General features: G+C 46.0%; 1 protein-coding gene across 3 annotated transcripts in view; it reads right to left on the bottom strand.

Moving 5' to 3' along the window:
• Nucleotides 1–20881, bottom strand: part of RADIL (Rap associating with DIL domain) — a 38489-nt gene extending 17608 nt beyond the window's left edge. The window contains exons 1-6 of one of the 3 annotated variants that reach the window (XM_087878648.1): nt 20745–20881; nt 11628–12186; nt 3919–4247; nt 2032–2712; nt 1060–1097; nt 229–389 (exon numbers count right to left, since the gene is read on the bottom strand). In XM_087878648.1, the coding sequence (XP_087734774.1) occupies nt 229–389; nt 1060–1097; nt 2032–2712; nt 3919–4247; nt 11628–12177 (1759 nt within the window). In that variant the 5' untranslated portion in view covers nt 12178–12186; nt 20745–20881. Of the gene's footprint in view, nt 1–228; nt 390–1059; nt 1098–2031; nt 2713–3918; nt 4248–6032; nt 6101–11627; nt 12187–20744 lie in introns of those variants that run through there. The other 2 variants (XM_087878649.1, XM_087878650.1) reach the window with 2 other exon arrangements.
• Between the last annotated feature and the right edge of the window lie 2373 nt (nt 20882–23254).

The raw sequence follows: 23254 nt of genomic DNA, 5'->3' as shown, positions 1-23254 counted from the left end.
AACAGAAACCAAGAGAGACAAAGTATCTCCAATATCACTCACCCGTGGTCCTTGACAGCTAAGGAAGTGGGGTTCAGGAATATTTGGAGGGCCACCAGCTTTCCCAACCCCGAGAAATGGCACTGGGTGAAAGTCAAGTTCTACTTGACGTTCCAACAAATCAACATTTCAAGGAAGCTCTTATTGACACCTCAACTCTAGGAATGGACATCATTCCCACCCATTTACCTTTGATGTCCAGCTCTTCTTCCATGTTCTGGATGTAAACGGGGGATTTCTGCTGAATGAAGTACAGGATTTCGATGGAGTTGGACATCCAGAAGACCACGTGCTGAAGGTCAGGGAGAAGGTCTGAGATGGTAAAGCGGGAAAGCGATGCTGGATCCTGGCTGACAAAACAGACCAAGAATTAAAAGAAGTCTTAAGATGGCTAGGAGAGCCTTCCCAGACCTGCCTTCCAGATGTGCTGAGAGAAGCAGCTGCCCAGATTTCTCATGTAGCTCTATTCTGAGAGTTGTGTTCCTAGCACATCTGGAAGGCTGTAGGTTGGGAAGGGTGAGAATTGCCTCTCCTTCCCTCCCTATTTCAATCCCCAGTAGGATTTTGGCCTCTGTGCCTCCCTGAAGCCAAGGACAACCCTGCTGGAAATGCATTCAGTTTTCAGATTAATGGATTGACCATCTCGGCTTCCCACGAAAAGCAGCAAATCTATTTGTGGATCTCGCTGGAACAGAGCCTGCCCTGATCCAGATGTGTAGTAAGATCTGTGCTGCCAGGTTAACCTCAGGGGAAGATCCCTGAGCAATAATAGGCCCAATAATATAAGCCAAGCAAAATCAAAACATTGTAGAGAGTCATCAGGGGTCAAAGCTCACCTAGCCTCACATGAAAAGGAATTACCAAATTCTGGTGCTACCACAGAGAAGGCCCCGTTTTTGTGGTTGAAGATTTTGCGGTGGAAGGATTTTCCTTGATTCAGATTCTGAAGAGATCTTGGCCTTTAACCCTTGCATGAGAGGTGAACTATTCTTGAAAGAAATATGAATACGGGAAACTTACTGTAAGGATTGTTTTTCCGCAAGCTCGTTTGTTTTCTCCTAGAACCGGAAAACACATCGAAACAAATTTTTTTTTTAAAAAAAAAAATCAAAACACATGCCAGTGATCTAAAGAAATACAGAAATGGATAAAACGACTTGTGATTTCCAGATCCTGCATTGCGTGGATAACCAAAACAGCACCTTTTATATGCAAGAATTAATGTTCTTTTCAAGATTTCTAGCTGCTTTGAACTGCCCATTCCATTTCTGGTGGCAATTATGAGGCTAACCAAGGATTTCATTCACATTTTTTTGCGAAGACCGACCCAATTCACATGACCTAAATGAGTCGTGTGGCCATCAAAATGTAAATTCCATTCAGTGCCTACGCTTCTTTTAACATTGGCGTACGGGAGGGCCCTGCAAAGCATTTCCCCAACCTCAAAACGCTTCGGAATTCAAAATGCTTCAAGTTTGAAGGGAGCGTTTGGCATTTCAGAGAGGCGGCTCTGATCCCTCCGAAAGCGTTTTGATCATCAAGGACCCCACAGTTTTCCTCCTCCTCCTCCTCCTCCTGATTGCAAACTCCCTCCTATCATTGACGAAGTTACCTAGTTGGGTCATGAAACATCTGCAAGAAAACTACCAAGCTCAGAGACCACCAAGGACCAATAGTCCTTCTCCTCCTCTCCTCTTCCTCCTCCTCCTCCTCCAAACCCCTCTCCCTTCTAGCACTGATGGTGATCATGAAACATCTGGAAGAAAACAGCCAAAGGAATTACCAAATTCTGGTGCCACCACAGAGAAGGTCCTGTTTTGTCCCGAAGGCAACAAAATATTCTTGTGGTGGAAGGACCCCCCCAAGGACCCCTCAAGGTGAGAGCGGGAGTGAAAACAGACTGAAACTGACAAGGACTAAAGATGTCCCACCATCAAACCCTAAACCGCCAGCCCTCCCATTCCCTCCTTTTATAACAAACCTACTACTGACCCACACACTCTTCTGAACCATTTTCGTCGCCTTGAGGAGGAGCTGCCCAAAGTCTCCCAGCCTAAAATGGGTGGCCGAGTGCTGGATGCAGAGACACAACAAAAAGGCCGGCGTCAACTTGTGGTCGTCTCCAGTGGGTTCGATGAGCGTCATGATCCTCCTCAGCAAGAGATCTTCGTTGGCCTTGTCAAATTCCAGTTGCAGCTTTCTCCGGCTGCTCTTCCGGCCGGAGGAGGACTGGCCTTCCTGCTTTTTGGAAGAGGAGGCCTTGTCTTTGAAATGGGTGCCACACAACTTGCAGGTGGCGGAAGACGGCTCGGGTTCGGAAGCCCGGCGCATGGCTTTCAGCTTCGCCAGCGTCTGGGTGGGCAGCAGCTGAGTTTTGAGAGGGTCCTTGTAGAGGAACAGGTAGGAGAGGCCGAGGGAGATGAGGTCGCCGTGACGGAGCACTACCGTCTTCCCCACCTCGGAGAAGTTGATGGAGACGTTGGCACCTGCGATGGGTTCTAAGATGAGCTTCTCTTCGCAGCGGTGGTGAGAACGGGTGGGCAGCTTCACCCGCCGGATGGAGCAGTGGAGAGGAAGGATGTCGGGCGCCGAAAGGCTAATGCTTGGCTTGCTGGCTTGAGTCCTTTGGCCAACCGTGTGTTGCTCGCGGTTCAAGAGGTACACCAGCCTGTCCTACGGAGCCCAACATACAAGCAGGTAGAAAGAAAGGGCCGAGCTCGGGGCCAACCTGTTCTGACTGGGGGGCGGGGGACGACTCTCGTGCCAAGTTTGAGAGGGCGGGGGACTTCTCTTTCACAGCCCAACAAGAGGGTCTACCAAAAGCAATGTAGACGTTCTCTCCTCCATACAGATGGAGGATTCACATGCTGGGATGGTGGACATCTCCCGGGGTTGGGTGGGAGGCAGTGGTACTATTCAGCTGGTTCTATCTGGTTCGGGCGAACTGGTAGCAGCGGCTACGGGAGGCTCCGCCCACCTGCCCGGACGTCATCACGTCCCATTTATCCACATTTTTGTTGCTCTGAACATCAGGGGTGGGTTCTACTTACCTTTACTATCGGTTCACAGCGGGGCCGCACGCTCTTCTGCATGCGCAGAAGCATCCTGATGACGTCAGGGTCGGTGGGCGGAGCCTTCCACCGGTTTTGCTACCGGTTCTATAGAACCGGTGCGAAGTGGGGGCAACCCACTACTGCTGAGCCTGCATGGAAGGCCCTGTGCATGCAAGTGAAGCTAGCATGTACGCGCGCCCTCACATTTGCAAACTGGTAGCGAAAGTAAGTAAATACCACTCCCTGGTGGGAGGGGGATGCTGGCTGAGAAGGGAAGCGATTGAGAAGAGTGGCAAAGTTATGGATCTAGAGAATAGCGGGATGGGGAATGGAGCCTGCCTGGGAGACATGGGAGTTGTAGTTCTACTCTTCTGGAAGAAACCTAGCTATGGAATTATTGTTGCAGTCTAGGGAACTCCAGAACGGGAGGGGGGCGGGGAACCAGAGGTGGGTTTCAGCAGGTTCTGACCAGTTCTGACGAACCTGTAGCGGAAATTTTGAGTAGTTCGGAGAACTGGTCAATACCACCTCTGACTGGCCCCCGCCCCCATCTATTCTCTTCAAGTCCCAACTGATCAGGAGGAAATGGGGATTTTGCAGTAACTTTCCCCTGCCACGCCCACCAAGCCACACCCACAGAACCAGTAGTAAAAAATTTTGAAACCCATCACTGGGGGGAACTATCCTACTACCCCACCATGAATCATGGCCGTGGCTTTCCAACACACCGGGAGAGTGGCTGGGGATAATGGGAAGTGCAATCCAAGGCATCTAGCAGGGAGAAGAACTTGAAGAAGGCTCCCTCGGGCGAGAGGGGGAAACTTACATGTTGCTGGCTGTATCCCTGTAGGAGCAGCAGATGTGGGGACTGATAGAGCGAGAGTCTCAAGGTGTTGCCTCCGTTTGGCTCTTCAAGGGCAGCCGCCGCCCGCCCGTCCGGTACCCCCTCCATGCATCGGAGAGTCTCTGGCAGCGTGGAGTAGTGCCGCCGAAGAGGCCCCTCCTCTTTCTGGTCTTCCGGTGGGCCTGCTTGGCTAAGGCTGGCCTCGCTGACGGTGCGCCTAAGGCTGGGGGGCGAAGTATGGCAAGCCACCAAGAGAGTCATGGTTCCTTTGGTCCGGTTGCGCTGGAGCTTCCGAGCCTGAGCGTTAATTCCTAGAGGTGAAGGAGAAGAAGGCTGGCAGGTAAGGCCCATCTAACCACTGCACCATCTAAGCCAGGACTGTCAAACTCGATTTCAATGAGGGCCACGTAGAATAGAATAGAATAGAATAGAATAGAATAGAATAGAATAGAATAGAATAGAATATAGAATATAGAATATAGAATATAGAATATAGAATATAGAATAGAATAGAATATAGAATATAGAATAGAATAGAATAGAATAGAATAGAATAGAATAGAATAGAATAGAATAGAGAATAGAGAATAGAGAAAATAGAATAGAATATAGAATATAGAATATAAAATATAGAATATAGAATATAGAATATAGAATATAAAATATAGCATATAGAATATAAAATAGAATAGAAGAATAGAATAGAATATAGAATATAGACAATAGAATAGAATATAGAATAGAACATAGAATAGAAGAATAGAATAGAATAGAATATAGAATATAGAATAGAATAGAATAGAATAGAATAGAATAGAATATAGAATAGAATATAGAATATAGAATATAGAATAGAAGAATAGAATAGAATAGAATATAGAATATAGACAATAGAATAGAATATAGAATATAGAATAGAAGAATAGAATAGAATAGAATATAGAATATAGACAATAGAATAGAATATAGAATATAGAATAGAAGAATAGAATAGAATAGAATAGAATAGAATAGAATAGAATAGAATAGAATAGAATATGGAATATGGAATATGGAATAGAATAGAATAGAATAGAATAGAATAGAATAGAATAGAATAGAATAGAATAGAATAGAATAGAATATAGAATATAGACAATAGAATAGAATATAGAATATAGAATAGAATATAGAATAGAAGAATAGAATAGAATGGAATATGGAATATGGAATAGAATAGAATAGAATAGAATAGAATAGAATAGAATAGAATAGAATAGAATAGAATAGAATAGAATAGAATAGAATTCTTTATTGGCCAAGTGTGATTGGACACACAAGGAATTTGTCTCTGGTGCATAAGCTCTCCGTGTACATAAAAAGAAGAATCACGAGGTACAACACTTAATGACAGTCATAGGGAAACAGTCAATATAAATCTTGTGTGATCTCTTATAAATGGCAGCATTTCAGTGAAACGCAGGTTTTTTTTGTTTTGTTTTTTTTAACTTTAGGAAATACGCATTTGGAATAATAATAATAAAAAAAAGTTTGGGATGGCGGGCGAGGAAAAGGAGGGGACCGCTTATCCATCATCGGAATCCCGCTGCCGGGATAAAGATATTTCCCTGTTTCTGCTCTCAGTTTTGGCCTCCCTCCCAAGCCATGCAGCAGAACTGAGAGCCAAAAATATATTCCAAGAGAGATTAGACGCACACACATATACACACAGAGAGAGACCCACCCACCCACCCCCAGAAGACCATCTGGCTGGGCCATGCAAGTGACATGCCTCTCTTCTCTCCCCCCTCCTCCTCCGTCAGCCTTTTCCAGATTCCCTTCTGCTCTCTCTTTCTTCTGACCCACGCAAACAAACAAATCCAATTTCACTGTCTTGTGCAGCAACCTTTCCCAGCTGCCTTCCACGCTGAGGGGTGGGGGAGAATTAAGAAAAGGGAAGAGTCTTCTTTCCTCCCTTATTCTCCCCTTCCCTCCCTTCCCCACCTCCCCCTCCCCTCCCCAAATCCCTGGAAATAAACTGGAGGTGGGAATGCAGAGGACGGATCTGTTGTTCCCCTGCCTGGACCAAGGAAGGTTGAAGAGCTTCGACGTCTTACCGTCTTACCGCAAAGTTGAACCAAGGGCTTCCCAGGTGCTCGGTCTTTGAAGCCAAGCTCATTTGCCAGCACAACTTGGCGGCTTGACAGGATTTGCCAACTGCAGCGGTGGAGACTCTGCGCATTAGCTGCAGAGGTAAGGAACAATTAACTTCTCCTCACCGTCTCTCCAAGAGACCGAGAAAAAGAGAGAGCGAGAGAGAGAGAGAGAGTGTTCGTCTCTCTCTACCCTGGGGGCACGACAAAGCTCGTAAATGCAAGCACAGATTTAGAATAGACTAGAGACTGGAAAGGACCTTAGAGGTCTTCTAGTCCAACCCCCTGCTTAAGCAGGAGAGCCTATAGCATTGCAGATCAATGGCTGTCCAAGCTCTTCTTAAAAGCCTCCAGTGATGGAGCAGCCACAACTTCTGAAGTCAACTTCTGTTCCACTCGATAATTGTCCTCAGTGTCAAGAAGTTTCTCCTTCATTCCAGGTTGCTTCTCTCCTCGATTAGTTTCCATCCATTGTTTCCTGTCCTGCCTTCAGGTGCTTTGGAGAACAGGCTGACCTCCCCTCTTCTTTGGGGGCAGCCCCTCTTCTCATCGAAGGAGTCCTCTATGCCTCATGGAAAACCAAGAGAAGCATTGCTGCCTCTCTTTCACCCCATAAACCCTCCTATCTCTGACATCTTTGCTCTTCAACCATCGAAGGAACTGATAAAGGAAGACCACAGAAGGAATGTCATGGCTAAACAGAAGCAATGTTCACGCAGGCCAGGTGGACTCTTGAAGAAGGAAGCCCCAAAAGAGTTTGGGGGTGTGGGAGATACAACTACGCCAACCTCAAAAATGATAGAATCATAGAGTTCTACCTGAACTCTGATGATAGAATGATAGAAGCATAGAGTTCTACCTGAACTCTGATGATAGAATGATAGAAGCATAGAGTTCTACCTGAACTCTGATGATAGAATGATAGAATCATAGAGTTCTACCTGAACTCTGATGATAGAATGATAGAAGCATAGAGTTCTACCTGAACTCTGATGATAGAATGATAGAAGCATAGAGTTCTACCTGAACTCTGATGATAGAATGATAGAAGCATAGAGTTCTACCTGAACTCTGATGATAGAATGATAGAATCATAGAGTTCTACCTGAACTCTGATGATAGAATGATAGAAGCATAGAGTTCTACCTGAACTCTGATGATAGAATGATAGAAGCATAGAGTTCTACCTGAACTCTGATGATAGAATGATAGAAGCATAGAGTTCTACCTGAACTCTGATGATAGAATGATAGAAGCATAGAGTTCTACCTGAACTCTGATGATAGAATGATAGAAGCATAGAGTTCTACCTGAACTCTGATGATAGAATGATAGAAGCATAGAGTTCTACCTGAACTCTGATGATAGAATGATAGAATCATAGAGTTCTACCTGAACTCTGATGATAGAATGATAGAAGCATAGAGTTCTACCTGAACTCTGATGATAGAATGATAGAAGCATAGAGTTCTACCTGAACTCTGATGATAGAATGATAGAAGCATAGAGTTCTACCTGAACTCTGATGATAGAATGATAGAAGCATAGAGTTCTACCTGAACTCTGATGATAGAATGATAGAAGCATAGAGTTCTACCTGAACTCTGATGATAGAATGATAGAAGCATAGAGTTCTACCTGAACTCTGATGATAGAATGATAGAATCATAGAGTTCTACCTGAACTCTGATGATAGAATGATAGAATCTGAGTTCTACCTGAACTCCGATGATAGAATGATAGAATCATAGAGTTCTACCTGAACTCTGATGATAGAATGATAGAATCATAGAGTTCTACCTGAACTCTGATGATAGAATGATAGAAGCATAGAGTTGGAAGGAAGCTTGGAGGTCCAACCTTCTACCCAGGGCAGGAGTCCTTCTACCTTTTCCAGACAAATGGTTGTGCAATCTTTTCCTGAGAACCTTCAGCGATGGAGCACGTACCTTGCGTGTGGGTGAACCCACAAATTCATTTTGGACCCACAAATTCATTGAATGGCTTTGCCTCTGTCCTCCATTCTCTGCCCAAGAGAATGGCTGCTCCTGGTTGAATCCTTCTCCCGTCTTCTATCCACAGTTTTCCCGTAGAAGCGAGATATCGCCTTCTCCTTGAGGTGGAACACCGTTTTCTACGACACTTGACGTTATCTTCCCCAAACTAGATTTCTCAAGTTTTTCTCACAATCCCAGAGTGGGTGATTTAAAATAAATAAATAAATAAAAATCTCTGCATTCCCTGGAGAGAAGCCAAATTTAGAGATGGGACTCTCTCTTTCTCCCCACTTGGCCAAAGGTAGAGAAAGAAAGGAAAGATCCAGCTTCTCCAGGGATGAAACAAGAAATCAGGATCAGAAAACTCTCCAAGCCCATTTATAAAGGAAACAGCTTAGAGTCCACCAAGCAATCTACCTTATTTGGTGAGGAACGATCTTGCAGTTCTTAAATCCATTTTTTTTTTTTTTTGGTTGTTTGCTTTAAACTTTCTGCCTTTGCTGGGAAACTTAAAAAGAAATGATTGGCGCAGAGAAGGAGTGGAGATGCTTACTGGGTTTGTTTATACATCTCCAGATTAGGCAAAAGAAGGACAAATAGGGCAGAATAATCTACCGCGACAACAAGCAATGGTTTCAGGTCAAGCTGGACCACAAACGACTGGTAGAAAGGAGGACTTGGCCACCGTGCAAGGGGCCGAAGTACCCTCCCAAGAAGCAAAACTGAAATGTAGAGAGGAAAACGGGGACCTTTGACCCTCAAGGTTAAGATAATGAAGATTATCTTCTTCATTATCTACTTCTACCATTTGTCTGAAGTGGGGTAGGGTATCCTGCTTAAAAAGAGCTCCAAGGCAGGGGTGAAATCCAGCAGGTTCTGACAGGTTCTGGAGAACCGGTAGCGGAAAGTTTGAGTAGTTAGGAGAACCGGCAAATACCACCTCTGGCTGGCCCCAGAGTGGGGTGGGAATGGGGATTTTGCAGTATCCTTCCCCTGCCACGCCCACCAAGCTATGCCCACTAAGCCACGCCCACAGAACCAGTAGTAAAAAAAAAATTGGATTTCACCACTGCTCCAATGCTGTTATTCTATTCTATTCTATTCTATTCTATTCTATTCTATTCTATTCTATTCTATTCTATTCTATTCTATTCTATTCTATTCTATTCTATTCTATTCTATTCCTATTCTATTCTATTCTATTCTATTCTATTCTATTCTATTCCTATTCTATTCTACTCTACTCTACTCTACTCTACTCTACTCTACTCTATTCTATTCTATTCTATTCTATTCCTATTCTATTCTACTCTACTCTACTCTACTCTACTCTATTCTATTCTATTCTATTCTATTCTATTCTATTCTATTCTACTCTACTCTACTCTACTCTACTCTACTCTACTCTACTCTACTCTATTCCTATTCTATTCTATTCTATTCTATTCTATTCTACTCTACTCTACTCTACTCTACTCTATTCATAAGAAAGGTTGTAAAATCACTTAACAAATATCTCACTCAGCGACAAAAAAATTGGGCTCAATTGTGGTAGTAAGTTTCTGTACGCCCCAGGAAGAGCAACTGAAAATCCCCATTCCCTCCCCTCTCTAGGGGAAGGATACTGTAAAATCTCCATTCCCTCCCCACTCCAGGGGAACTATACTGTAAAATCCCCATTCCCTCCCCTCTCCAGGGGAAGGATACTGTAAAATCTCCATTCCCTCCCGATCAGCTGGGACTTGGGAGACAGAGAATAGATGGGGGTGGGGCCAGTCAGAATTTTTACTCCCGGTTCTCTACTCAAAATTTCTGCTACGGGTTCTCCAGAACTGGTCAAAACCTGCTGAAACCCACCTCTGGATAAGTTGTATAAGATATGATATGGTCAATACTCTGTTCATAAAATAAGTCTGTGTGTGGTGGGCGAAAGGAAAAAAAAAATCAATAAAACTTGCCTAAAAAACAAAAAAAAAAAAGGAAGAAAACGTCTCCTCTGAAAATCCGAAAAAGAAAAAAAACCAACTTCAGCAATCCGGCTGCGGCTTCCTCTGCTGAAAAAAAAAGAGAGGCCAACTTCTGATTTCCTTATCTGTCGGAAAGGAACCTTCCGTATTGATTCTGTGCAGCCAGAGCCAAACAAAAGCAAAATAACCAAAAAAGAAAGAAAAACAGTGGAGTCCTCGCCTTCCAAAAAAGACTCCTAAACCCTCCTGAAACTCCCCGAGCTTTGCTGGAAAAACAAACAGAGGACTTTTTTCCTGGATGTGGCCAAAATAATCTTTCGATCCCGCTCCCTGTCCGGCTTCTGGGTCTGGATTTCCCTCTCACGCTCCTGCGGCTGATGATGGACGATTGACGCTGGGCCTGGGCTTGTGGTTGTTGAGCGGCTTGGTTCTTCGAACTCCGCTTGGCGAGCAGACGCAACCAAACTGGACTTTCAGACTGAAACAACTTCAGTGTCAAGGGTTCCGACGGATGCCCTAATTAAGTCATGAGCCTCGGAGCCAAACTTCAAAAGAAATCCCGTTATTTATTAGGAGCTTCGTGTCGGCACCTTCCCAAGTGAAGCCAGCTCTGACCCCACGGAATTTATGGCCCCAATCATGCCCCTGTTTCCCCCCCTTCCCCCCCGGGTGTGTCACATTCACCTCCGGGGCAATTTTGCGGGTTGTAGAGATCACTCCCCTCTGGCCACTGTAAGTAACCTTGGGATACAGCCTTGAGAGAGATAACTCTGGAATGTGCATTGGCTGCCCTGCCGTTTCATCAGTTTCCCATCCCCCCTTTCCTATGGCAACTCGAGAACAGGCCAGGGATGCTTTGCGAGTTGACATTCAGACAACCTAAAGAACCACTAGCAAGGGGGTTCTGCTACCCCCTAAACCTTCCTGTCTCTTGCATGCCCGAAGAGTTCTCCCCATTAAAGGAGAATATTTAAAACTCAGGATTGAAATGAGGGGTCCTTGGTGCTCTCTGAATTTGGTGGTTTCCTTGCAGATGTTTCATGACCCAAACCTAGGTAACAACAGCACTAATGATGTTACCTAGTTGGGTCATGAAACATCTGCAATGAAACAACCAAGCTCAGAGAGCACCAAGGACCCCTCCGTTCTCGCCATTCTTGCAATTGACTTACTTAGCAATGGAAATACTGGCCACAATTGTGGCGGGTAAGTCAATTATGATGGACTTTTGGCCAGGCCAAGATTTCAACCCAAATTTTCTCCCCTCCCACCCACCTAGTCCAAGTCCTAATCCATGGGATTAGTCCCAGATCCTCCCCTCTCTAGATACACCTTCCAAAGCTTCGTGATGGGTTTAACTAAGCTTACATATTTGGCTGAACAATTCATCTCCTCCAGGTTTGCCCCAGTGTAGATCCTTGAATGACCCACTTCACTAGGTCTAAGCCCCGTGTTGATCTATCCTTCCCCACCCCCTCCCCCCATTGGGAGTTTGCATGCTAAGCTCAAACCCCACCAACCGCAAGAAAATGGCTTATGATCTTGCAACTGAAGTGCCGCATAGAGCTCTTCCCAGAAGACCTTCTGTTCCTCACCTGCTGTGATGGTGTCTTTGTCCTTGGCCGTCATCTCCTCCACTTCAGACCTCTTCCGAAGCTCAAACCTCCGAGAGAAACCTTCCCGCGGCTTCCAAAGGTCCTGGATCAAAAGAGGTTTCTCGTGGTCCCTCAGGATTCTCAACCCTTCCATCTTCCACTGCTCCTCCAAGCCAGCAAATGTCCCGACGACGTCGCAGAGAACATAATGGCCCACATCTACCCTGCTGAGTCCATACCTCTCAAGAGCTTCTTTCAACAGCTCTTGGGCACTCGAGCTGGCCGTGGCCAAGACGCTCTTGTAGTGAGTGCCCACACAGATGTGACATCCAAAGATCTTGAGAACTCCAGGAGCTGAGACCTGGGTGGAGAGTTCGGACGGATCCTCCTTGTTTGCTCCCGAATAACCGGCCACCGAGCTGCGGTCCTTGTAGCTCAGCGTCCGGTACAAGACCTGGGAGAATATCCGACTTTGTCGCTTGAATCGGTTTTTGGAGGGCGGCGACATGGTTGAAGGTGACCTGTAGAACATCGCGTAGGGGGGCGTCATGGGTCGTGGCTGAAAGAAAGCAGAGCCGTGAATGTGTGGTCAGGAGGCCAAAAACAAGAGACACATGACTGACAAACAACAAGATGTTCACAGAACCTCTGCAAAAAGAACAACAACCTTGGAGCACAGGTGGCTTCAAGATCCTACGTTTGACTAGAGCAAGGATCGGCAATCTGCGGCTCTGGAGCCGCATGTGGCTCTTTCACACCTCTGCTGCGGCTCCGTCACTCAAAATATGTCACAACTGCCAATGTGCAACACCCACCGGCATGTGATTTATTGAGCTTTTCAACACCTGGTAGGCCAACCATAGATAAATCCAAGAAAAGAAAAGTTTCAGAAGAAAACGGAACGTTTAATTCAACTACATATGCTAGTTTTGTGGAAATAGTCAGGCACGGGGAAGAGTTTTGTGACTCCCGGTGTTTTCTTTTCTGTGGAAAACGGGTCCAAATGGCTCTTTGAGTGTTTAAGGTTGCAGACTCCTGGACTAGAGTCCCAGAGGGAGTTTGCTAACGTTTGTTTTGAGAACGGTCCAAGAAAGACCGGAGGAAGCATGGTGAAGTCACCTAAGGCAAGGACGTTCAAACGTGGCAACTTTGGGATAAACACTTCTCCACCAACAACCACCCAGATCCCAATTTATCTCCTGCCCACCCTGAACCACAACCTCTTCTCTAAATTGGGTGTTTTCTAAGTATTACACAATGCTCTCAATTGTTCTGGCCCATCCCGTGTTGCTTTCACCCGATGTGACAGCAAGTCGAACCATTATTTTGTCCTCGCAAGCTGTTGAACACGGCAGCCAAGCATCTGGAGATCTTATCACAGATCCAGTTATTGCTCGACCTCTACCTTTTTCCATCCCTCTGTAAACAAAAGCCAGATTTGGGGTCAAGAGAAGATCAGTCCTGCTACAGGACTTGAGGTTAAAGCATACGAAGAACGGTTGCACGAACTGGGTATGTCTAGTTTGATGAAGAGAAGGACTAGGGGAGACATGATAGCAGTGTTCCAATATCTCAGGGGCTGCCCCAAAGAAGAGGGAGTCAAGCTATTCTCCAAAGCACCTGAGGGCAGGAGAAGAAGGAATGGATGGAAATTAACCAAGGAAAGAAGCAACCTAGAACTAAGGAGAAATTTCCTGACGGTGAAAACAATCAATCAGTGGAACAAGTTGCCTCCAGAAGTTCTGGATGCTCCATCACTATTTTTAAGAATAGACTGGACACCCATTTGTCCAGAATAGTATACGATCTCCTGCTTTGGGGTTGGACTCGAAGACCTCCAAGATCCCTTCTAACTCTGTTATTCTGCCATGTGTACAAAAATTCCCCCAAACAAATCCGAATAACGTTATTTATTTGCATCTCTCTTTTTTTAAAATTTTTATTAACGATAAACAAACATACATATACATACAAACATACACACATAAAAACAAACTATACATAAGCAAACTGTACACTAAAATTAAGTCATGCAACTTAAGCTTTGTGAATAGAGCTACATCGGTAATTTGTATATCCATCTATCTATCTATCTATCTATCTATCTATCTATCTATCTATCTATCTATCTATCTATCTATCATCTCTCTGTCTGTCTATCTATCTATCTATCTTTCTAACTGCCTATCTATCTATCTATCGTATCTATCTACCTATCTAATCTATCATATCTATCTATCTATCTATCTATCTATCTATCTATCTATCTATCTATCTATCTATCTATCTATCTATCTATATCCTTCATGATATAACGATATTTATGTAATGATATTAATTTTGGTTCCTCATTTTTGTGTCCTTGAGTGGTACTCCCTTATTTCATCTTCTTTTTCTCTAACCCATCGTACCATTTTTGCCAAATCAAACAGTAATCTGAGTCTTCTTTTATTTTATTTATTTGCATCTCTTATATACCAATGTCACCAGCCACTTCAATCTTGGATTTGGAATTTGGAACATCTGGATGCAAAATGTTTTAACCGCTCCGAGCTGGTGGCACGCACAAAACGGGTATATATCCTTCAGCCTGGCAGGGGGGACTAACAGAGCCGCAGGCTGGCTCTGAATTCTTTCTAAATATATATATATTGCCTTTTTGTCCTCCGCAAAGAATGCGGAAGACCTTGCCAAGGCCGCTTGGAGGGCAGACCGGATGTCTTCTTCTCCCCACCGTTGGAGGGGTGTTGTGTGAATGAAATCTGTAGGGGATCTGCCATCACTTTTATCAAGCCCCTGCCTTGTGCGAGACCACGGATTGTGGGGGATGGACGATTACACACCAAAATCTCCACTTCTATTTTTAGGAAAAGGGAGCCGCCCTGCCTGGTGGCCGAGACGGATTTGAATTCAGGGTTTTTTTTGTTTTTTTTTTAAAAAACGTTTCCAGCACAACGGATGCATTAAACCCGGGCGCAGAGGAAGAAACTTGGTGACTTCGTTCCCTCTCACAATTGATTCCCACATGCAAACATCAGTCGCTTGGTAGTCCTACCCTAGAAAACAGGTTTCTGCAGAATAATATATATATATATACACGTAGCTAAGTCCTCTGCTTACGGCGGTCGCTTAGGGATCGTTTGAAGTCACAATAATTCTCCACCCCCTCAAAAAAAAATATTTAGAATCCAGTTGCAAAGTTATAACATCTGCCTCGTCTTCCCCCCCCCACACACACACATACACACAAAGTCATGCGACTGCATTTTTATTTCTCGACACAACTGGCCCACAATGGCAGCTATGCCCAGCGGAAGGGCAGCAAATAAATTTAATTTCTTTTTTTCTTTTAATTAAAAATGCGACTACAATTGGGGGGGGGGCAGGAGTGTTTCCCCAGAAACCAAGTCTTTATTTTCCATTTATAACTGTAATTTTGTTGCTTGTATCCTTACGACTTATATTGATATTGTTTCCGGATTGCTTATTTGTACCCTACGACTATCATTAAGTGTTGTACCTTACGATTCTTGACGAATGTATCTTTTATGTATACTGAGAGCATATGCACCAAGTTAACCCTCCTCGGAGCTGTCATTTGCAGAGGGCCGTGCCAATAAATCAATGGGTCGAGGGGGACTTCATTTGGCAGCCTTCCTTCCTAACCAACTCCTGACCCCTTCCCCTTATTTTAGCAAAGTCAGGGGAAGTCCATTAAACTTCCACTCTCTTCGTGCAACGAAAAAAGCAGACCCACACTCACATACACACAAAATGAAACAGTGAGGGAGAGGGAGGCGCTGTTATTTGGGAGCTGCAATGTGGAAAACATTATTTCTTTTCCAAAACAGCAAAGGAAGTAGAAACGGGGAGGGGAGGGGGAAAAAAATACGAATTGCAAAGCAAAACTTTTGCTTTTTTGCCAAATTATATATCCTGCCCTTCTTCTCGGAGCCAAACTAAGCATTCAGCAACTGAGTTGACATCAGCTGTTTGTTGTCGCTGAAGCATCTTTGGGAGAAAAACAAAATTTCTCCCATTCAAAGGTTTTTCCTAGTCTGACCCCCAGGGGTGGGGCTGCTGGGGGTTCGCAAGGGTTCGGGAGAACCTCTAGCTAAGATTCTGTGCAGTTCGGAGAACCCCCCAAATCCCACTCCTGGCTGGCCCCTCCCCACCCCTCCCAGGAGTCCCCACGCAGCCCGTTTTGGATGCAGATAAGTGCAGGGCACATGCGAAGACTCGGGGAGGGTGAAAAACGGGCCTACTGGAAGTTCAGGAAGGCCAGAAATGGGCCTGGACCAGTGGTGGGTTCCTCCCGGTTCGGCCCAGTTCTCTCGAGACGGTAGCGGTGACGATATGATGTCACTGAACCGGTTCTGGCCCCCCCCGGTTTTGTAATTGTCACATGACCATCAAGCCACGCCCACAAAATGCCGACTGGCGACTCCCAGGGGGAGGGCCTTCTCTGTGAGGGCTCCAACCCTTTGGAATGAACTGCCCCCTGAGATACGAAATATCCCTGATCTCCGTGCTTTCCGCCGTGCCCTCAAGACCCTGATGTTCCAACAGGCGGGGCTAAACATATGAACATGTGAATGTTTTTAAAATGTTAACTAATTTTAGGTTCTATATAATTGGGCCAAACTATGTTATAATAATAATTTTAATTAGCAATTTTATGATGTTTGTGTATCTATAGTTTTCTTGACTGTACACCGCCTTGAGTCCTACGGGAGAAAGGCGGTATAGAAATATAATAAATAAATAAATAAACTAAGCCATGCCCACAGAACCAGTAGTAAAAAGATTTTAGAACCCACCTCTGGCCTGGACGCTCTGCACATGTGCAAAGCAGGGGTGGGTTCTACTTACTTTTACTACCGGTTCGCATCGTGCCCGCGCGCACTCTTCTGCACATCCGCAGATCGCCTATGATGACATCCAGGTTAGTGGACGGAGCCTCCCACCGGTTTTACTACCGGTTCTTGCGAACCGATCCGAACCGGGGGCAACCCACCACCGGTGTAAAGCCTTCTGCGGATGCGCAGAGGATCAAAACCAGGTTACTTCCTGGTTAAAACCTGGTTTAAATGACATCCGGGCAGGTGGGCGGAGCTTCATGCTGCCGCCGCTAGCAGTTTGCCGAATCACGTGCCGCCGCCGCTACCAGGTATCAAGTGGAGCGAACAGGCATTTTAAATTGGGGAGCCATCTTAGATTTAATTCTGTTTTAAACGTATTTTAATTGTTTATATTGTATGTTTTTAACTTTGGCTGTGCACCGCCCCGAGTCCTTCGGGAGAGGGGGCGGTATAAAAATCTAATAAATAAATAAATAAATAAATAAATAAATTTCACCCCTGATCACGCTGGGGGAGTCAAACTCCTGAGCAAAGTCACAGCAACGTTTCTGGCAAAAGCTTCTGGATAGTAATAAAAATAATATTAAAGAAACCTCCTTTGTTTCTGCTGACGAAGCCTGTTCTAAGAGGCTTCAGAGCAGGACAATATTTTTTTTTTTAAAAAAATTAGATTTATCATGCTCGTGCCAACCAACTAGATTTCAATAGTTTCTCTTCCTACACACACGCACCCCACCAAGTGAGCCAAAATTAAAATCTCATCATTCGAATCGCTTAAAACCAGGGTGGATAAAAATCAATGAGTTTTTTTTAAAAAAAATCAAAAAATATCGGATTTTTTTTATTTAAATCGGATTTTTTTTAAATTTAAATTGGATTTTTTTTATTTAAATCAGATTTTTTTTTTATTTTTATTGAATTTATTTTAATAAAAAACTGTTGGGGTAAAAATCTATCGTAAGATAGTTTTCTATTTAAGATACATAAATACTTTAGTTTATTCCGCATGAAATGGAGCTTAGTTATGTAGCAGGAGGCTGCATATTCTGCAACACTGGGACTATCGGTGAGTCAACAGCGGGTCGAAGGGGTAGCAGAGATGACAGTTGCTCTTTAAAAATTATGATTTAAATCGAGTCGATTTAAATCTTTTTACTAGTGATTTAAATCATGATTTAAATCGTGATTTAAATCGACTCGATTTAAATCAAATCCACCCTGCTTAAAACACAGCCAAGAAATGAAAAGGGGAAAAAAAAAAAACCCACAACAACACAAAAATTATCGAAGGCTGCGGCTGGAATTTTGGCTGCTTAAAAATTCCTGCTGGGCGGTGTAGGAATTCAAAACGAATTCCCCGAGCCAGGAACGGGCAATTGAGGTGCTGGTGTTCATTGCTTCTCAAAAAAAAACACCCCACCACAACAAAAAAAGGAATGCCTTCTGCTTGTGTTCCAGCTCTTCCCAAAAGCCACACCGTCTCGGAAGGTTGCTTAATGAAGATTTTATTACAGACATCGTGATTAGACAATTCCAGGGAGCGGAGGAAGCGATAATCGTAAGAGAACAGAGAGCAACAAAGAGGATTAGGGGACTGGAGGCGAAAAACGGAGGCAGGAATTGAGTATGTCTAGTCTGATGAAAAGAAGGACTAGGGGTGACATGATAGCAGTCTTCCAATATTTGAGGAGCTGGCCCAAAGAAGAGCGGGGTCAACCCAGAGGTGAAATCCAGCAGGTTCTGTAGAACTGGTAGCGGAAATTCCGAGTAGTTTGGAGAGCCGGCAAATACCATCTCTGGCTGGCCCGAGAGTGGGGAGGGAACGGGGATTTTGCAGTATCCTTCCCCTGCCATGCCCACCAAACCACGCCCACCAAGCCACACACCACGCCCACCAAGCCACGCCCACAGAACCGGTAGTAAAAAAAAAAATTGGATTTCATCACTGGGTCGACCTCTTCTCCAAAGCACCTGAGGGCAGGACAAGAAGCGACGGATGGAAACTAAACAAGGAAGAGAAGCAACCTGGAATTTTAAGGAGAAATTTCCTGACGGCGAGGACAATGAATCAGCGGAACGACTTGCCACCAGAAGTTGTGAATGCTCCAACGTTGGAAGTTTTAAAGAAGAGATTGGACAACCATTTGTCTGAAATGGTAATAGGGTCGTGATGGCGAACCTGTGGTGCGCGTGCCAGAGGTGGCACGCAGCGCCCTCTCTGTGGGCACGCGATCCGTCGTCCCAGTTCAGGTCTGTTGAGCACGCGCACGTGCCTCCCGCTGTCCAGATGGTCGAGTCTCTGCCATGCAGGCGCGGGGGGCGGAATGCATGTGGGGGGCCCACATGCGTGCAGGGGCCACGGACGCATGCGGGGGGAAGGGGCACATGCGGGGGGCATGCGCAGGGGATGGGGGCATGCATTGGCACACACATGCGTGGAGTGTGTGAGGGGTGCACATGCATGTGGGGGGCATTTTGGGGGTTCGGGCACGCGCGCTTTGGCCGCTCAATCTGGAAAACGTTAGCTAGATTCGTTCGTTCCTAGCTGCGGTTTTCATGAAGGCCAAAAACTGGTGTCTTGTGCTTCTTCCTGTGTAGATCATTTAGGGAAAGAACCCAACATACAAAGGGGGAATCTCACTGGCTTTGCTTACTCCAGCAAAAAAAACCCCCCAAACTTCTCTCTTTTGTGTCTGCTGATCATGGCTGCGATTGCATCACAAACTCCTTTCTTACAGAAACTGTCACATATAAATAAGAGAGCAAAGCCCATTCCCCTCTAGATCTGATGATGTTACCTGGTTGGGTCATGAAATGTTTGCAAGAAAACACTCCTCCTCCTCCTCCTCCTCCTCCTCCTCCTCCTCCTCCTCCTCCTCCTCCTCCTCCTCCTCCTCCTCCTCCTCCTCCTCCTCCTCCCACTCCCTTCTAGCACTGATGATGTTCCCTAGTTGGGTCATGAAACGTCTGCAAGAAGACCACCAAGCTCAGAGAGCACCAAGGACCCCATAGTCCTTTTCCTCCGGTCTTCTTCCTCCCCTTCTCTTCCTCTCCTCCTCCTCCTCCTTTTTCCTTTTCCTTTTCTTTTGCTCTCCTCCTCCTCCTCCTCCTCCCACTCCCTTCTAGCACTGATGATGTTCCCTAGTTGGGTCATGAAATGTTTGCAAGAAAACACTCCTCCTCCTCCTCCTCCCACTCCCTTCTAGCACTGATGATATTCCCTAGTTGGGTCATGAAACGTCTGCAAGAAAACCACCAAGCTCAGAGAGCACCAAGGACCCATAGTCCTTTTACTTCTCTCCTCTTCTTCCTCTTCTTCCTCCTCTTCCTCCTCCTCCTTTTTCCTTTTTCTTTTTCTTTTCCTTTTCTTTTCCTCTCCTCCTCCTCCTCCTCCTCCTCCCACTCCCTCCTAGCACTGATGATGCTCCCTAGTTGGGTCATGAAACATCTGCCAGAAAACAACCCAGCTCAGAGAGCATCAAGGACCCCACATTCCTTCTCCTTGTTCTCCTCCTTCCCTTCCCTTCTCCTCCACTCCTTTCCAGCACTGATAAGGTTGCCTAGCTGGGCCATGAGACGTCTGCAAGAAAACCACCCCTCGTTTCAACCCCGAGCTAAGAGAGAGAGATTCTCTTCTATTGGCCTTCTGTCAAGGCCAGCCTAGGTGCTAATCCCTCTAAATCGGCTTTAGGAGGACTTCTTGGACACAGACCTCGGGCATTTCCCCAAACACCCCCCACCCCACCCCACGCCCTCGTCTTTTCCTTGAGGACTTGGCACTTGGCTTGACCTCCCCCGCGCCCCCACCCACCCACCCACCCACCCAACGCAACCAAGCCACTCGCTTCCCTTTGTGCCTTCCCTTTGAGGATGGGTTGGGGGGGGGGAAAGAGACACCTCCATCTCTCCCTGCCACCCCCCTCCCGACCCTCCCCATGGCTGAAGACCTTGAGCTCCGATTCCCATCTGCCCCAATTGGGGAGGGGGTACTTTGAGGGCAAAGTGGAGCTTCTCCATCCGTTCTGAGTGCCAGCTGCAGAAGAGGGGAGTTGGGGGGGGGGTTGAGAAGGACCAGCCTATCATTGCATCCCCCCCACCCCGCACCCACCACCATCCTTCTCTCCTCCCCCCTCCCCAAATCCGATTCCAAGGAAAGCAACCGACCCCAGCCCAGACTTTACAAGGGGAGGGGGCGCGCCCCCTCCTCTCTCTCTCCCCCCCCCCCATCGGCAAAGTGCGGCAACTTGCCCCTCACCTCCTCCGCCGGGGTCTCCGCCGCCGCCCGGAGAGCATCATCATCGCCCGGCCGAGCCCAGCGAAGCCGAACCGAATTAAGAGCTCAGCTGAACCGGAGGCGGCTGCTTGCGCCACGTCCCGGTAATAAGCCGGAGCGGAGCAGCGCCGCCTGGTGGCCGCCGCGCGCCAAGACGCGCTCCATCAGCAACGCGTTGGCGGGTTGCGCGTTGATTCCACCCCCCCCCACCACCCTCTTTAGAGACCCGTGCCCGCATCCTTCCTTCCCCCCCACCCCTTTCCGGGGCTGGATCCCCAACCCAGTGGAGAGAGAGGGACAGACAGTCCCGTTCAGACGTGCGCTGCGAGTTGTCGCAGCTGTACAAGCGGGGATTGGGAGCAAAGCCCCTGGGGCTGGTGATTTTGGGGGAGAGGGGGGGTAGTGATGTTGGGGAGGGGGCGGGCTGGATGTCGGTGAACCCCGAAAGTCGTTGCATGTCGGTAAGTGCGCTTCTCCTTTCTGGCTTCCTTCCCTGTTTTAATCCCGAAGGGGCTCTTTCTTTCTTTCTTTCTTTCTTTGTTTCTTTCTTTCTTTCTTTCTTCTTTTTTCAAGAGGCAACTGGACTTTCTGGTTTTCTTTTCTCTGAAGACGTTTCGCTTCTCATCCAAGAGAAGCTTCTTCCCAACTACTTCTTCAAGGTCTATTGGAGATTCTCCGTCCTTTTTTTAAAAAATTTGATTTATATGCCGCCCTTCTCCGGAGACTCAGGGCGGCTTACAATGCGCTAAGCAATAGCCTTCATCCTTTTGTATATTTATACAAAGTCAGCTTATTGCCCCCACAATCTGGGTCCTCAATTTACCTACCTTAGAAAGGATGGAAGGCTGAGTCAACCTTGAGCCTTGGCGAGATTCGAACCCTGCAGTAATTGCAGGCAGCTGGTCTTAATAACCAGCTTAATAACAGGGTGCCTTAGACCACTGTACTTCCAAGGCTCTCCAGACAGAGATGGGTTTCAGCAGGTTCTGACCAGTTCTGGAGAACCGGTAGCGGAAATTTTGAGTAGTTCGGAGAACTGGGAGTAAAAATTCTGAGTGGCCTCGCCCCCATCTATTCTCTGCCTCCCAATTCCCAGCTGATCGGGAGGAAATGGGGATTTTGCAGTATCTTTCCCTTGGAGTGGGGAGGGAATGGAGATTTTACAGTATCTTTTGCCTGGAGTGGGGAGGGAATGGGGATTTTACAGTATCCTTCCCCTGGAGTGGGGAGGGAATGGGGATTTTGCAGTATCCTTCCCCTGATGTTTTTCATATCTGGACTCTTCCTAGAGACTTTTTGTTTTTTGCTTTAATTTATATGCCGCCCTTCTCCGGAGACTCAGGGCGGCTTACAATGCGTTAAGCAATAGCCTTCATCCTTTTGTATATTTATACAAAGTCAGCTTATTGCCCCCACAATCTGGGTCCTCATTTCACCTACCTTAGAAAGGATGGAAGGCTGAGTCAACCTTGAGCCTGGCGAGATTCGAACTTGCAGTAATTGCAAGCAGCTGATGTTAATAACAGTGCTTTAGTTCACTGTACTACAGGCTCTTCCTTTTGAATTTTTCTTTGCTCCACTTTTCTCCAGCTGGTGGGAATTTGAGTCTTTCCTAGGGGTGGATTAGACGGGGATCAAGATTTTTCTGATCTTGATCTCATGTTTGGGGTTATTTGGAAAGGGAATTGAAACTTTTAAAGGAGGAGAAAAAGCCGAAATTTAGACCTTCCTCTCCAGCAAGCGGCAATAAAACACTCAATGGCATGTTGTGTGTCATCCTTCTGACATACCACAACGATTCCACCCGGCAACTATTCCAGTCTGATGATGTCACCCTTTGCTTTTGCTGATAAGGGTTGTATCCATACTTAAACTGAAGCAAAATTCCCCTTTGCATTCTTCTCTCTGCAATTATTATTATTATTATTATTATTATTATTATTATTATTATTATTATTATTATTATTATTATTATTATTATTATTATTTGCTGCTGCTGCTGCTGCTGCTGCTGCTGCAAAATAAAACTCCAGATGAGTTGCAATATATAATTTTTTTAAAATAAAAAAATAAAAAAATAAAAACCACCAGAAAGTACAGGCAGTCCTCAACTTACAATGGTTTGTTTTAAGAGTCCTGGTGGCGCAGAGGTCAGAGTGCAGTACTGCAGGCTCCTTCTGCTGACTGCCGGCTGCCTGCAATTTGGCAGTTCGAATCTCACCAGGCTCAAGGTTGACTCAGCCTTCCATCTTTCCAAGGTGGGTAAAACGAGGACCGAGATTGTTGGGGGCAAGAGGCTGACTCTGTAAACCGCTTAGAGGGCTGTAATGCACTATGAAGTCGTATATAAGTCTTATTGCTATTGCTAGTCCTTCCTTCCTTCCTTCCTTCCTTCCTTCCTTCCTTCCTTCCTTCCTTCCTTCCTTCCTTCCTTCCTTCCTTCCTTCCTTCCTCCTTCCTTCCTTCCTTCCTTCCTTCCTTGGTGGTGCAGT

The sequence above is a fragment of the Pantherophis guttatus genome, chromosome 14 (assembly GCF_059756535.1).
Source record: "Pantherophis guttatus breed Tessera chromosome 14, ASM5975653v1, whole genome shotgun sequence".
Lineage (NCBI taxonomy): Eukaryota > Metazoa > Chordata > Lepidosauria > Squamata > Colubridae > Pantherophis > Pantherophis guttatus.
This window is presented reverse-complemented; position numbering and strand designations above follow the sequence as displayed.